Source organism: Myotis davidii, unplaced genomic scaffold (genome assembly GCF_000327345.1).
Source record: "Myotis davidii unplaced genomic scaffold, ASM32734v1 scaffold108, whole genome shotgun sequence".
Lineage (NCBI taxonomy): Eukaryota > Metazoa > Chordata > Mammalia > Chiroptera > Vespertilionidae > Myotis > Myotis davidii.
In genome coordinates, this window is record NW_006299260.1 from 548256 (window position 1) to 562848 (window position 14593).

Below are 14593 nucleotides of genomic sequence, written 5' to 3' on the forward strand. Positions count from 1 at the left end.
TAATGGGAAAAGAATGGGCAAGATTTCATTGCCCATTCTTTTGTACTATTACTAAATAGGCTTTTGTACTATTACTAAAGGCCCAGTGCATGAAATTTGTACACTGGTAGGGTCCCTAGTGGCTGCCGGCGGCTGTCCAGGTACTCCCTCCCTTCGCCTGGCTGGCCCTACCACCTCATTGAACTCCTGGACAAACTCCCAGTTGAGGGGACAATTTGCATACTGTGCTTTTATTATATAGGATAAGCAGCTGCTTATGGTTGGAAATGAGATTGACATCAAAGCCTTTTATTGACTCATCAGTCATGATGAACGACTGAGGTGACAGTGGCAATGCACACAGGAATGTTACCTTGTGAATTCCCACCACCTCTTTCATAGCCACAAGGTTTATTTGACAGTCAGGCACCACACATACTTGTAGAAAAGGTTCACGGAGTAGGAGAAAAGCAAGTGAAAGGGAGCAGAGGCCAGTGAGACACTACAGTGGTTGCTGAATTCATCTGTTGGGGTTATTTGAAGAACAAGTTGCACAGAATACAATGCCAAAATGACAGCCCGGCCCAGAACCAGTGTGCCACAGGTTGTGACAAAATGGCTCAATTATGCCTGGCTTATACTTGAGTAAGCTGGACAAAAGCAGTGCCCAGGAGGAGATGGCACAGCCGTCTAGGCACCTGGCTGACAGCAGCTTCCAGATGCCCATCCAGCTCCAGGAGCTCAGCCCAGCTCAGCTCTGCTCTGTCCCAGGCCCTGCTACCCAAATTAGTTGAAGGAAGAAAAAGACGCTGGCAATGCTAGGATCAAAAAAGAATAAGTATCATGTTAAAACAAACCACTGAACAGTTCATCAGGAAAGAACTAAGTGAATCAGAATAGTGTCATATTCTTTTAAAATGGCAGAATTAGAACTAATTCAATTGTGTTAGTTTTAGACTACTTATTCGTACCTTGTAACAACAATTGATTTCCAGCTCTTGCTGTCAGCACCCTCGAGCTGTGGACCTCTACTTTCCGCCAACTGTAACCTCTTTCCCATCTCTTCTAGCTGAACTGTCATCTTCTCATTCAATATCTCTAAGTTATTCTTGGCTATCCGCAATTTCTCTGCAGCTTCAGTTTCCTGTCATTAAGAGCTAATTAGTATATTATGACAAAATGTCACACTGTTGTCACAGATGCAATATATTCAAAATGATCACTATAAATTAGAAAATAAAAATAATCTGGAGTTCTAAATGCTGATTAAAATTCCAATAAAAATCCCATGTTTCTTTACTCTAAAACAGCAATATAATCAGAATAATTAGAACAACAGATCACTTAAATGGGGTTAGAAAAATATATTTACAAGTATTTAATTCGAGTGGCTACTCTAAATTTGTCGTTTTGTTTGGTTACTTTAAGTTTGTCATTGTTGTCTATAATACTTACAGAATAATGGATATTTTATGTCTTTACACATTAAAAATATGTTTTGTTTTGACTCTAATTGAGAGACTCACCCATACGCATATATTATGTATAAGTACCACAGATTATTTCCACTATTAAACACCCATGTTCAAAGAACAGCATCACTCTGAACATTCGACTTTGGGTGGTAGATAGACAGTGTAATATATAGATCTTAGTAACATAGAAACCCACACCTGAAACTTATATGATCATGTTAACCATAAATTTAATAAAAAAGGGAAACATTCAAAATACTAATTTCAATTTATTCACTAGATCATCCATATAAATAATAATGCCTACTTGTTCGGGCAAAGAATATACTTTCCTACTTCGAAAGGAATCTTACTGCTCATTTAACGAAATAGTTTCATATACATCTTATTGCACAGTAGGCATTGTTCTAAGTCATGTGTACAAAAAGTCACTCACTTAAACCCTACAGCAGCTCTGTAAAACAGATATACTTATTATTCCCAACTACGGATATAGGTTAGTAGCTTCACCTAGTTACCATGGCTAATAAATGACAGAGCTAAAATTTAAATCCCAGTTTCTACATTATACTGCCTCTTAATTTATTAAGTTTTTATTTTCAACATTCCTCATGGTTAAAGGATGGCAAAAATAAAAACAATTCACAGAAGCCTTAGTAACTACTTTGAATAAACATGTCATCAACTTTTTTCATTCAGTTTTTCTAAGATGTATTAGTTAATTAACATAAAATTATAATCCCTAATGAAAGTCATACTTTTTTAAGTTCTTTACGAAGACGTTCATTTTCAGCAACAATTTTCTCTGTGCCTTTGGTCTTGGATTCATAGTGCATGCTCAACTGTCGTCCAAAATGAGCTTTAAGTTTTTCTAATTCAGCCTAGCAATAAAAAGAAATAGCTGTACATTATTAAAACAATGAAATGCAGTAAAAGATGATCTTATAAACTTATCACACTTAATTCAAAGTAGTTGCAAAGATAATATTTGACATAATTATAATTAAAGTCTTCTATCTAATACTAGTCATCTACAGCATAGGTTCCCAACCCTGCTTATACACACTAGAATGAACTGATGACTTGAAAAATTTTAAATCACAATACCTATAATAGCACCCATCCCAGAGGAATCTAATCAATCCCAGGATGGGGACTTAGGCATCTATATTTTTGAAAATAGATACAGGTAATTTTATGCTGCCAGAATAAGAACCATTGGTCTTGAAATAATAAAATGATCAAGTAGTTATTCTAACTATCCCTAGTCTTGTTTCCAGTAAGCTTTTCTGTATGTGCAAAATATCTCCTGGAGTCATTAAAGCCATTTATGTAGATGGATATTTAAAATTTTCCTTTAAAAATTAATAAAAATTATAATAGTAAAATATTCCATACAAATGATCATATTTAAAATATTACCTTCAACTTTTCATTTTCCAGTTCAATATTAGCCATTTTTTCACTGGTCAGTATTCCTGATGCTTTTTTCAACTGTTCATTTTCTCTTTGGACTTTTTCAACTACTTTTTTCATTAAACCAATGGTTTTTTCTAGTTCTGGGATTGTCTTTCCACTTCTGCCGGACTACAATAGAATATATTAACTTTCAATTAAGTTAAATATTTTAGAGACTATAATATAAAGTAATAATAACATACCAAACTCATTATTATATTCATATTGATTTCTAACATTTGAAGCCAAAGCTTATATTATTTCAATTTATCATTATAATAACCCTCTAAGAATTATAATTCTCATTTTACATATAAGAAAATTAAGAGTCAAAGATCTGATATCCCTAAAGTCATGCAGCTGTTAAGTAACAGCTTAAATACTCTATCCTTGATGTCTGTTCCAAATAAATAAACATAAGAACCTAAATATTCTATTTAGCTAATGTTCATTACAATATACCAGTTTTCTTTATATTTGATAACCCTCCAACCCCCCACACACATTGTCTTTAAAGAGCTCATAAGTTATCAAATTTGAATTGCAGCATAACAAAGATGATTTTCTTTAAGAATAACCATTGACTAGAAATTCAGTTTCTGACTAATAGAAGAGATAGCTGAAATTAAAAACCTGGTGTAAAGTTATCAAAAGAGCAGGGTGAGCAATTAATAAGTTTAACCGCTTATAATTTAAAGTAAAAAGTTTTTTAATAGTCAAGTAAAATAATCTGCTTACTTGTTTGGCATTTTATGCAGTATTCACACTGTAATAAATAACCCTAAAATATAAACTTTTACATAATTTCAATACTCTATACTTTCATAATTAACTTAGAAAAGGTTAAATTAACATAGATTTTTATTGATGAAATGAATGTTGCTGACTGCCAACAGATATTTGTCTGAATACTTTTGTAATGACATTAAATATTTTTATCAAATCTATCATATATTTAATATTACTTGACAAAATTTTTGTCCATTATGATTGCTTCCACTTGTACCAGTTAACAACATATCAACAGGGGGTTAAATATTTGGTCTTGACCTCGTAGGTAACATTTATTTATTGTAAAAGGTGAATACAAAATACATGGAAAGAAAAAAGCAGTAATACAAAAAAAATTTGGGAAACATGTTTACAGAGCATTATACTAAGAAGTTGCCGTGGACATCATAAAATAATTACAAAATGTTAGAACTGAACCAAGGAGCACTTAGTAGTTACCTTAATGAACAAAAGGATGATTCCTGAAAGTTAAATGTTTTCAAGGTGTGGAGAGATATGCAACAAAAAAAGAGATGAAGTGGAGTACAAGTGAAATAAAATGCATGTAAGGTGTGGCAGATGATAAAACATTAACTTGAAACACAGGAAAGCTTACTAATGTTTTATATTGTAGATGCAGCAGAATAAAAGCTGAAACTGTAAACTAGTAAATGCATATCACTGCTGTTAGGACATATCCATACTTACTTTTTCATTTCCACTTCTGAAACCAAAACAAACATATGGGATATTCTCCCAAACTTACCCCTCTAACATGGCCAAGTTTCCGCTCAACTTCTTCTTTTCCTTTTTTAAGAAATTCACACATTTCCTTCAAATCTCTTACTTGATTCTGTAAGATTAAAAGCAAACATATAACAACTTAACACAGCTACCGCAATTGGAAAGAAAAGACACACCATGCATCTGAACTAGCAATCGCTATAAATGAATAACCAAACTCAACTAGTGGATCTCTAGCAACAAAAAGGATTTTGAATTAATACATATGTTGAATTAAAGTGTATAAATACAGCGTATTATGTATATGAATTTCAAGAACTATTTTTGCCTTAATGTGCAATATAAATTTGAGTTTGGGACCCTGATTTTAAATGTCCCATAAATTACATATGTAAACCCATTTGGTATAGAGCGGTGGTTCTCAACCTGTGGGTCGCGACTCCTTTGGGGGTCGAACGACCCTTTCACAGGGGTCGCCTAAGACTATTGGAAAACACATACATAATTACATATTGTTTTTGTGATTCACCACTATGCTTTAATTATATTCAATTTGTAACAATGAAAATACATCCTGCATATCAGATATTTACATTATGATTCATAACAGTAGCAAAATTACAATTATGAAGTAGCAACAAAAATAATTTTATGGTTGGGGGTCACCACAACATGAGGACCTGTATTAAAGGGTCACGGCATTAGGAAGGTTGAGAACCCCTGGTATAGAGAAACAGACAACTGAACTTCTAACACTGGCTCTAACAGTGTAAAAATCACAATGTGAAGCAAGAAATAGCTAAATTATATGATTACCAGTGGAATTAACAGATTGCTAATATTTTAGGTTTAAAAACAGAACTGAAACAATTAACCAGCCAAGAGAAAAAGAAGATTCCCATAAATAGCGTAAGATTTGAAAAACCAAAGATAAACTTTATACAAACATCAAAATAAATAACATTTCTAAGAGAGACAATTAACCTAATATATTTTTAATTTAAAGATTTAATTTTTCTAGAGATATCCTAATATCTTAAAGTGTGAAAACTGTTAATGAAGTACACCAGGAATCCTCTTAGTGCTGGGCATTTGAACTTGCTATTTGTTGTCTGGAACTCTTTTTCAATTATTTGCATGACCCACTTCTTTATTTGTCCCTAGCTCTCTGCTAAAATATCATATTTTGCTAACTACCATATATCTTTTTAAATTGATTGATTTGAGAGAGAAAGAGAAAAACATCGCTTTGTTGTTCCACTATGTATGCATTCTTTGGTTGATTCTTGTATGTGCCCTGAACAGGGATCGAACCTGCAACCTTGGTGTATTGGCACAATGCTCTAACTACCTGAGCTACTGGGCAGAGCTTCCTTACTAGGGTATTTTAAAGATTTTTATTTATTATTATTATTATATTATTTTTAGAGCAAGCATGTCAAACTTGTGGCCCATGGTCCACATGTGGCCTACAAGGACTATTTCTGCAGCCCAACCAATGTAACGGTCTGTAAGAAATATTATAATAAAAATTTTGTAACTTAATTTCTAAAATATCCTGTTATACATAATCTATGTATATAAAATCATAAGCAACTGGTCGACTGGTCACTATGATGTGCACTGACCACCAGAAGGCAGACTCTCAATGCAGGAGCTGCCCCTGGTAGTCAATGCGCTCCCACAGCAGGAGCGCTGCTCAGCTGATTGATGGGCACCAGACACTGGGCTCACGGCTGGCGAGCACATTTGTGGTGGCGTGAGCCTCTCTTGTGGAAACTCCCCCTGCGCAACCCTCCCCCATTTGGACCAGGACCAGGACCAGGACCAGGATTGGACCGGCTGGGCATGAGCCCACGGCCGCTTCCTGGTCATGGGCACGACAGTATCATACTAGGATGGGTGCACGGAGTAGCGGCAAGCCTACTGAGTGGTGGTGGTGGCAGGCACAGTGGGGCCAGGATGAGCAAGAGCAGCAGGCAGGAGCGGCAGGCAGTGTTGGACTGCTTGTTTTGGCCTGATCCCCGCAAGCCATCCCAAGGGACCCCCAACAGTGCATGAATCTGTGCACCGGGCCTCTAGTTATTAATAACGAATTACAACGTTTGCTAATGACTTATTACTATAATCATGTTGCATTCATTTCCTTATGCGCCTTACATACAGGTGTACCATTTCTCTCCACTAATACTAGCAGCGAATATTTTAGCAGCTGATTGTCACGTCATTAGCCTTAGACTGACTTGTTTGGTGTGTGCAACAGGAAATATTGTGCTTTCAGAGAACAAGAAAAATAGGTTTATTTGAGTTACATTTATTAATTTGTGCAGTTATTCAGTGTCTGGTAAGTTAATGTACAAGAAAAAATATTAATTTTTATTAAAATATTCTATTATTTTATGTTAACTATGTCTCATTTAGTTTAGCCCTTTGTATTCAGCATGTCTCTATCGAAATAAACCTACGTTTCTATGAAAATTGAAGCTTTTTTTTGTGGCCCACATAAACTTAAACCTTGTTTATTTGGTCTATGTTAGCCTTTGAGTTTGACATGTTTGTTTTAGAGAGAGAGGGAGAGGGGAAGAGAAACATCGATGTGAGAGCAAAATGTCAATTGGCTACCTGCTATATGCCCCCTACTTGGAATCAAGCCCACAACCCAGCCATGTACAATGATCAGGAATCATTTTAGCGCACGTGATGATGCCCAACCGAGTCACACCGGCCAGGGCAATACAGTATTTTCAATAGCAATTCCTCAAACCCCCTCCTCCCCCTCACACACCACATTCACATCAACCATGCTGTTTCTCCTTAGCACTTAACATAAGCTGACATACTATACTAGAGGCCATGTGCATGAAATCGTGCATGGATGGGGTCTGGCCAGCCCACCCTGATCAGGCAGATCAGGGCCTGCTGGCCAGTGGGAGGGGCTGTGGGAGGTTGGCCGGCCGGGCCGGTCCCCATTGGGTCAGCTGGCTGGCCACAGTGCCTGTCATAGCAACCGGTCGTTCCAGTTGCGTGGCTTTTATATATATACAGACTAGGGGCCCAGTGCACGAATTTGTGCACCTCAAAAAGAACTGTGGGCTGTGAGGCTACAGTGGGCACAACAGCGGGTCTCGGCCCATCCTCCATGCCTCTGCCTGGCCCCTTCCACCGCAGCCCCAATTTCCCTGTCGGCCAGCAGCCCCACTCCCCAGTAGCAGGTGTGCAGGAAGCAGCTGATCGATGTTTCTCTCTCATCAATGTTTTTAATCTCTATCCCTCTCCTTTCCTCTCTGTAAAAAATCAATAAAATATATATATATTTTTTTAAAAAAACAACAAAGTAGACCCTCAACAAGTAATTGTTAAAAGAATAAATGTAGAAAGTATAACATTTTTATGAATATGAGTTTTTTACTTCTTCATAAACTAATATGGTAAGCATAACAATTAAATAGGAAGAAAAAGGTTTTCAGGCATTAGATTTCCTAACTGTAATAAAGAATACTAAATTTACCTTCAATCTTGGCAAATCTTTATTTGCTTGTTCAAGCTGAAATTTTAGTTCAATATTTTCAGATGACAACTTCAAGTTTTCCTTCTGAAGCTCCTGTTCTCTTTGCCAATGATCATCTGACTCTATTTCTGAAGTCTTCAGGAAAATACAGTTAGAAATACTTTTAAGGTTTAATAAATAAAACCTGCATAAGACATACTGAATCAGAAAACACAATGCTAAAATGGACCATTTTCCTCAAAAGAATATGGAGAGCTCTGGCGAAAACAACCAAAAATAAGTAAGAATATAAAATTTGCAGGAGAAAACGTCATATATTTTAATTAATATTGAAAGCAAAGTCAAGTATCACTTAACAGTGTCTACACATATAATGAATGCTTCCATAAATACTCTCATAACAACTAAACTATAATGTTTTTATTTTCAGTCCAATAATAAAGTATGACTGTATTATACTCCACCTGCACCCCACTCCCAAATTCATATGCTGAAATCCTAACTCTCAGTACTTCAGGACCTTATTTGGAGATAGGGCCTTTGCAGAGAAAATCAAGTTAAAATAAGGTCATTAGGTTGGGCCCTACTCCAATGACTAGTGTTCCTATACAAAAAGGAAATTTGCACTCAGACATATAACAAAGAACGACATGTGAAGACACAGGGAGAAGACTGCCATGTAACAGATGATGCGAGAGGGCTGGACAGATACTCCCTCACAGCCTGAAGAAGGAATTAACCCTGCTAATACCTTAATTTTGGATTTCTGGCTTCCAGAACTGTGAGAATGCATTCGTGTTATTTCAGCCATCATATCTGTGGTACTTTGTTATGGTAGCCATAGCAAACCAATACACACAAGCCTACAAAAATAGTGCGTCAATTCCTTCCTCCTTCTGAAAGCTTTCCTCATTCCTTGAGCTGAAGCAATCACTCCCTCATCAGGAACACTGTATTTGCATTTCTCTTGGCATAAATCCACTTTGGGTTTTACTTATGTTCATTTTTAATCTCATTCTAAACCACAGGTTATTTGAAAGAGAAATCTGTGCTTGATTACTTTTTTCTATAAAGTAGAAAGTCTCAAATTCTCAGTTACTTATGTAGTGGGGGGAAAAGGAACCATTATGAACCTGACAAAAGAAATGAGAATTAACTTTCATCCATTTTCTCTGAACATTTAAAGGTGTGATTTTAGTAAATGTTTTGAGAACTTAGTTGACTGAAATATCTTAGGTGGAAAGGATAAAGGAAAAAAAAGAAATGCTATTTGACTTCAATTGGGAAAAAAACTTGTCTTATTCCATATCGTGTAAACTGCCCAAAAGTATGTGTACACAAAAAGTTCATAAACTGTAGAGTTAGGCTGTTAGACCTGCATTAAAATTCTGTTCTGCATCTTTTTTTTTTATAAGTAATTCTTTTGTTTTAAACATATTTTGATTGGTTACAGAGAAAGGAAGTGTTCTGTATCAATCGCTAGAGATGTTATTCTCTAAGCTTCCCATGTAAATCACCAATAATAATCTGCAAAGTATTGGGGATATTAAACGTAGATAGAGAGTCTAACACAACATAGATAGCAATACATGTAAGTTCCCTTTTTTCATTATAAAAAAAGTATCTTTATAATACCTGGGAAAAAAACCACTGAAGGAACTTGCTATGCATGTTAGAATGTCACACAGCATCACAAAAAATTTTTATTGATATTATTCACTGTATGAAATTTTACTTGTATTGAGATTTTATAGCATGCTGAATTAGAAATTTCTAAGGCAAAACAAACACCTCTAAAGTGCCTTACTTTTGTTATTCTGTTACCTAATCTAATCATTTCAAGTGAGCACCAATGGTAAAATAGGGAGTACTAAAATGATTTAGGAAATGCATAATCATTAATTTTGCAAGAACTAGTCAAATGTTAGTTTAAGGAGAAGTTTACTAATAATTACTATTTTTTACAAATCCTACACAACTCTTTTTTTCATTTGTACTACATATGTATACTACTTGCTATAAGAAAATTCAGCTACCAAAGAAATAAAGGACTGCCATGTACTCAAACCTGGGGCCCGCCATTTCCTGGCTGGACTGGTACGTCAGTCTCAGAGTTAGCCTCCTCAGCACACTGATCCACTGCAGCAGCAACTGCGGCAGGAGCCTGGTCCTCCCCGGGAGATTCTTCTGGGTCTGTGCAGCTGCTGTGACTGAGGTCTTCAGCTATGTGTTCCTTTACTTTCCCATTCTTCACTAGTTCATTCTCTTCTTTGACTTTATATTCCTGCTTATTATTTTCACAACAGTCTTGATTAATTTTCTCAATTTCAGGATCTGGATCATTTTCTATACTGGAGTTAAAATCTGCCAAGGTATCATCATTTAGCCTAAGTAGACCTGATTTATTGTTTGGCCTTGCCTCAGATATATTTAACTCAGTAGGATCTACAACATAGTCTGCTTTGTGTTTTCTCTTCTTACTATGATACTGTAGAGCAGTGGTTCTCAACTTTCCTAATGCCACAACCCTTTAATACAGTTCCTCATGTTGTGGTGACCCCAATTTCATTGTTACAAATTGAACATAATTAAAGCATAGTGTATAATCACAAAAACAATATGTAATTATATATGTGTTTTCCAATGGTCTTAGGCGAGCACTGTGAAAGGGTGGTTCGACCCCCAAAGGCGTCGCGACCCACAGGTTGAGAACCGCTGCTGTAGAGTATTTCTCAATTCCTGATGATATAAGTTGTCATTGGTAACTATTCCCTTCCCATTTTTATTTTTATTAAATATATTTTATTGATTTTTTTACAGCGAGGAAGGGAGAGAGATAAAGAGTTAGAAACATTGATGAGAGAGGAATATCAATCAGCTGCCTCCTGCACACCCCACACTGGGGATATGCCTGCAACCAAGGTACATGCCCTTGACTTGAATCGAACCCGGGACCCTTCGGTCCGCAGGCCGATGCTCTATCCACTGAGCCAAACCAGTCAGGGCTCCCTTCCCATTTTTAATTCTGAGCACTCTTAGGGTTTTGTTGTTGTTGTTGTTCCTGTATAAAGTGTTCTTTTTGTGAAAAATATTGTGCCTGTACTTATTAACACTGTTAGAAAGGGTAGAAAGAGTACTTGTGTTATGTAACAGTTTCTGCTTCAGGCAGAAAAAGAGAAAACATGAAAAGAAAAGAAAAACAATAATAAAAGGGTACACACTGAGTGATTTAAAGTAAGAGTCTAACAATTCTTCATTAATGAGTCTTTATAAAGAACACTAAAAACACTGTCACATGTTTGATGGATAATAATGCAATAACATATTTTCCTACTTTACTTAATTGCATAGTCTTGCCACAGCAAACTCATAACAACTACATTTAAAGTCTCTAGAAATCACTTGTAATGAAGTTATATAAGCATCATAAGAATCTTAAGTTTACAGTTATTATATAAGAAGGATTAAAGAAGTTTATATCAGTAACTACTAAAAATAAAAGTTGAATTGATTGTATTAATACATTTTAAGCACAGAGATATACTGGTTTTGCCCAGATAAAGGTAAAAATTGATTTTACTTCCAAAGTTGACCATTAAAAATATGAAAAGAAAAGCACTTACAGAAGGCCTAGAAGAGATAACCTTTGAAGACTGTTTCTCCAAAGCATGAAGTTTTTCTTGGAGGTATCTGTTCTGTAAACGTAAATCTTCTATAACAGAATCTCGAGGAAGAGCCTGATGGGTCCTAAAAAGAACAACCACAGTCTCTTTACTATCAAACTTCAACTTCTCACTGTGCTTTTTATATTAAACTATACAGGAGAGAATGAAAATATATAACATATTTATTTACACTGTACTTATTTTAAATTCTAAAAAACTTATAAACTTTATAAAATTAAATTAGGACATGACTATTTACATTATAAAATGATCCTCAGATTAAATATGGCAGCAGAGTAATGATGGTAAAAATGTTAAACAGTATGAAAAAAGATATAGTAACTATGAAAAAAGAACAGTTTGAGATAAAGAATGACATAACACAAATAAAGAACACATTGGAAGGAATACACAGCAGAATGGAGGAATCTGAGGATCAAACCAGTGAATTAGAAGACAGAATTGAAAATATGACTTAATCAGAGAACTAAAATGAAAAAGCAATTAAAAAAACAGGAGGACAGCTTAAGGTAGCTGTAGGACAACGTGAAACATACCAATATTAGAATAGCAGGTGTGCCAGGGGGGACAGAAAGGGAGAAAGGAATAGAGAAGGTGTTTGAAGAAATAAGTTAGAAAACTTTCCTAACCTGGTAAAGGAAAAAGTCATAAAAGTTCAGGAGGCACAGAGAACCCTAAACGAGAAGAACCCAAACAGATCCCAGCCAAGACACATCATAATTAAAATGCCAAAAATTAAAGACAAAGAGAGAATCTCAAAGGCAGCAAGAGAAAAGAAAACTGTGACCTACAAAGGAGTTCCCATAAGGCTGACACCTGATTTATCATCAGAAACTCTACAGGCCAGAAGGGAATGACATGAAGTACTCAAGGTAATGGAAAGCAAGGATCTGAGACCAATATTACTATATCCAGCAAGGCTATCATTCAAAAATAGATGGTCAAATAAAGAGCTTCCCAGACAAAAAAAGGCTAAAGGAGTACATCACCCACCAAGCCAGCATTACAAGACATGCTAAAGGTATTGCTGTAAGGGATTGCTGAGAAGAAGAAACAGAGAGAGAAAACCTAGCCATACAGAATTAAAATGGCTATAAATAAGTTCCTCTCAATAATAACCCTAAATGTAAACGGATTAAATGCTCCAATCAAAAGGCGTTGGGTAACTGAATGGATACAAAAACATCATCCAACTATATGCTGTCTACAAGAGACCCACCTCAAAACGAAAGACACACACAGGATGAAAGTGAAGGGCTAGAAAAAATTTTTCCTTGCAAATGGAAAAGAAAAAAAGCTGGAGTAGCAATACTCATATCTAACATAATAGACTTTAAAATTAAGGCCATCATGAGACAACAAAAGTCACTACATAATCCTAAAGGGATAGATCCAACAAGAGAATATAACCTTGGTAAACATATATGTACCCAATATAGGTGCACTTAAATATATAAAAAAACTTCTAGAGGGCTTTAGTGAAGGGACTTTAACACCCCCTCTGACTTCATTGGACAGATCTTCCAGACCAAAACTCTAAAGGACAGATGGATTTAATAGACATTTACAGACATTTCACCCCAATGCAACAGAATATACATTCTTCTCAAGTGCACATGGATCATTCACAAAGATAGACCACATGTTAGGACAAAGGCTAGACCACAAAAAATCTTTTCCAAATACTTCAGCCCACACAGATTCTCATCATTAAGGAAAAACAGAGCAATTAAACCTCTAAAGTATTTGAAGTTTTCAATCTAAAATATTTTGATTCCTGTAAAAACCGAAAAGGAGAATAAAAGGATTTAGTTTTGCTCTGAATATATAGGTTGACTAAGAAAAAAAAAATAAGAGGGAAGAAGCCACTACCAAGACCAGATAGTAACTATAAATAGGTGTCAAAGGAAAGAAGAATTCTTCAACCACATTTTCCTTCTCCATCAAGTGAAATTCTGAAGGATTAAGGAAACAATGACTTAACAGTGGTTCTCAACATTCCTAATGCCACGACCCTTTAATACAGTTCCTCATGTTGTGGTGACCCCCAACCATAAAATTATTTTCGTTGCTATTTCATAACTGTAATGTTGCTACTGTTATGAATCATAATGTAAATATCTAATATGCAGGATGTATTTTCATTGTTCGCGACCCACAGGTTGAGAACCGCTGACTTAGAAGAAAAGCAGATGGTATGTAAGTTAGAAGCTCATGAGTATTCCTATAAAGGAGTTCAACTTCACATGCTTACACTACATTAATACTGATACTACACCACATGTTAATGAAGAAACACTAATGGTAATTTTTGAAGATTAATAGAAAGAAAAACGAAGTAGAATAAATTGAAGAATGGTAAGTATCCTCATATCCAAATATTATAGGTAGGTACCCAACTTTACAATGATCATTTAACATGATTCCAGATCATTAATAAACACCTTGAAGAGGAAGAAATGAATTAGGTAAAGCGAATCTACCTACATCTTGGAAGAAGAGTGAAACAGAAATCTATAAATGTTTTTAACTGATGTTGTTAGGATATGATTTTATTTTTCTTTGCACTACCAAGACAAAGCTTGGAAAGAGATAGCAAACCAGGAAAATCTCTAAGTATTTACTAAAAAGTGGCCTTCAGGGTTCTGGTTCTAGGTAAAGTGGAGTAAACACACCCAATCTTGTCTCCCAAATGCATGGAGCATCTACTTAAGAACTTGAAAAGTTAAATAGTTTACAGATTGGGACAAAATTCCAGACTTTGAAGTATTAGCAAACAGGTGATGAATTTACGTTTTCTTTTCCTTTGATATTTACTAGCTCAAACACGTTACTTGAAACATTATTAAAGTGAGTATTAACACTGAGGGAGAGTGTTCTGGGGAAGCCTTCAAGTTCTAGTGCAAAGAGTACAAGAATTCCTCATTCTTTCTTTCTTCTGTCTGGTCTTTCATGCCTCAACCCTCAAGCAA

The 14593-nt window shown here is 35.5% G+C and overlaps 1 protein-coding gene across 2 annotated transcripts in view; it reads right to left on the minus strand.

Annotated features, from left to right (window-relative positions):
- The window catches only part of CEP290 (centrosomal protein 290kDa), a 124622-nt gene that overhangs the window by 20389 nt on the left and 89640 nt on the right, over window positions 1-14593 (minus strand). The window contains exons 41-47 of one of the 2 annotated variants that reach the window (XM_015571131.1): window positions 11559-11682; window positions 10004-10219; window positions 7936-8070; window positions 4450-4536; window positions 2877-3041; window positions 2213-2335; window positions 951-1123 (exon numbers count right to left, since the gene is read on the minus strand). In XM_015571131.1, coding sequence (XP_015426617.1) covers window positions 951-1123; window positions 2213-2335; window positions 2877-3041; window positions 4450-4536; window positions 7936-8070; window positions 10004-10219; window positions 11559-11682 — 1023 coding nt within the window. The remainder of the gene's footprint in view (window positions 1-950; window positions 1124-2212; window positions 2336-2876; window positions 3042-4449; window positions 4537-7935; window positions 8071-10003; window positions 10220-11558; window positions 11683-14593) is intronic. The other variant, XM_015571133.1, reaches the window with a different exon arrangement.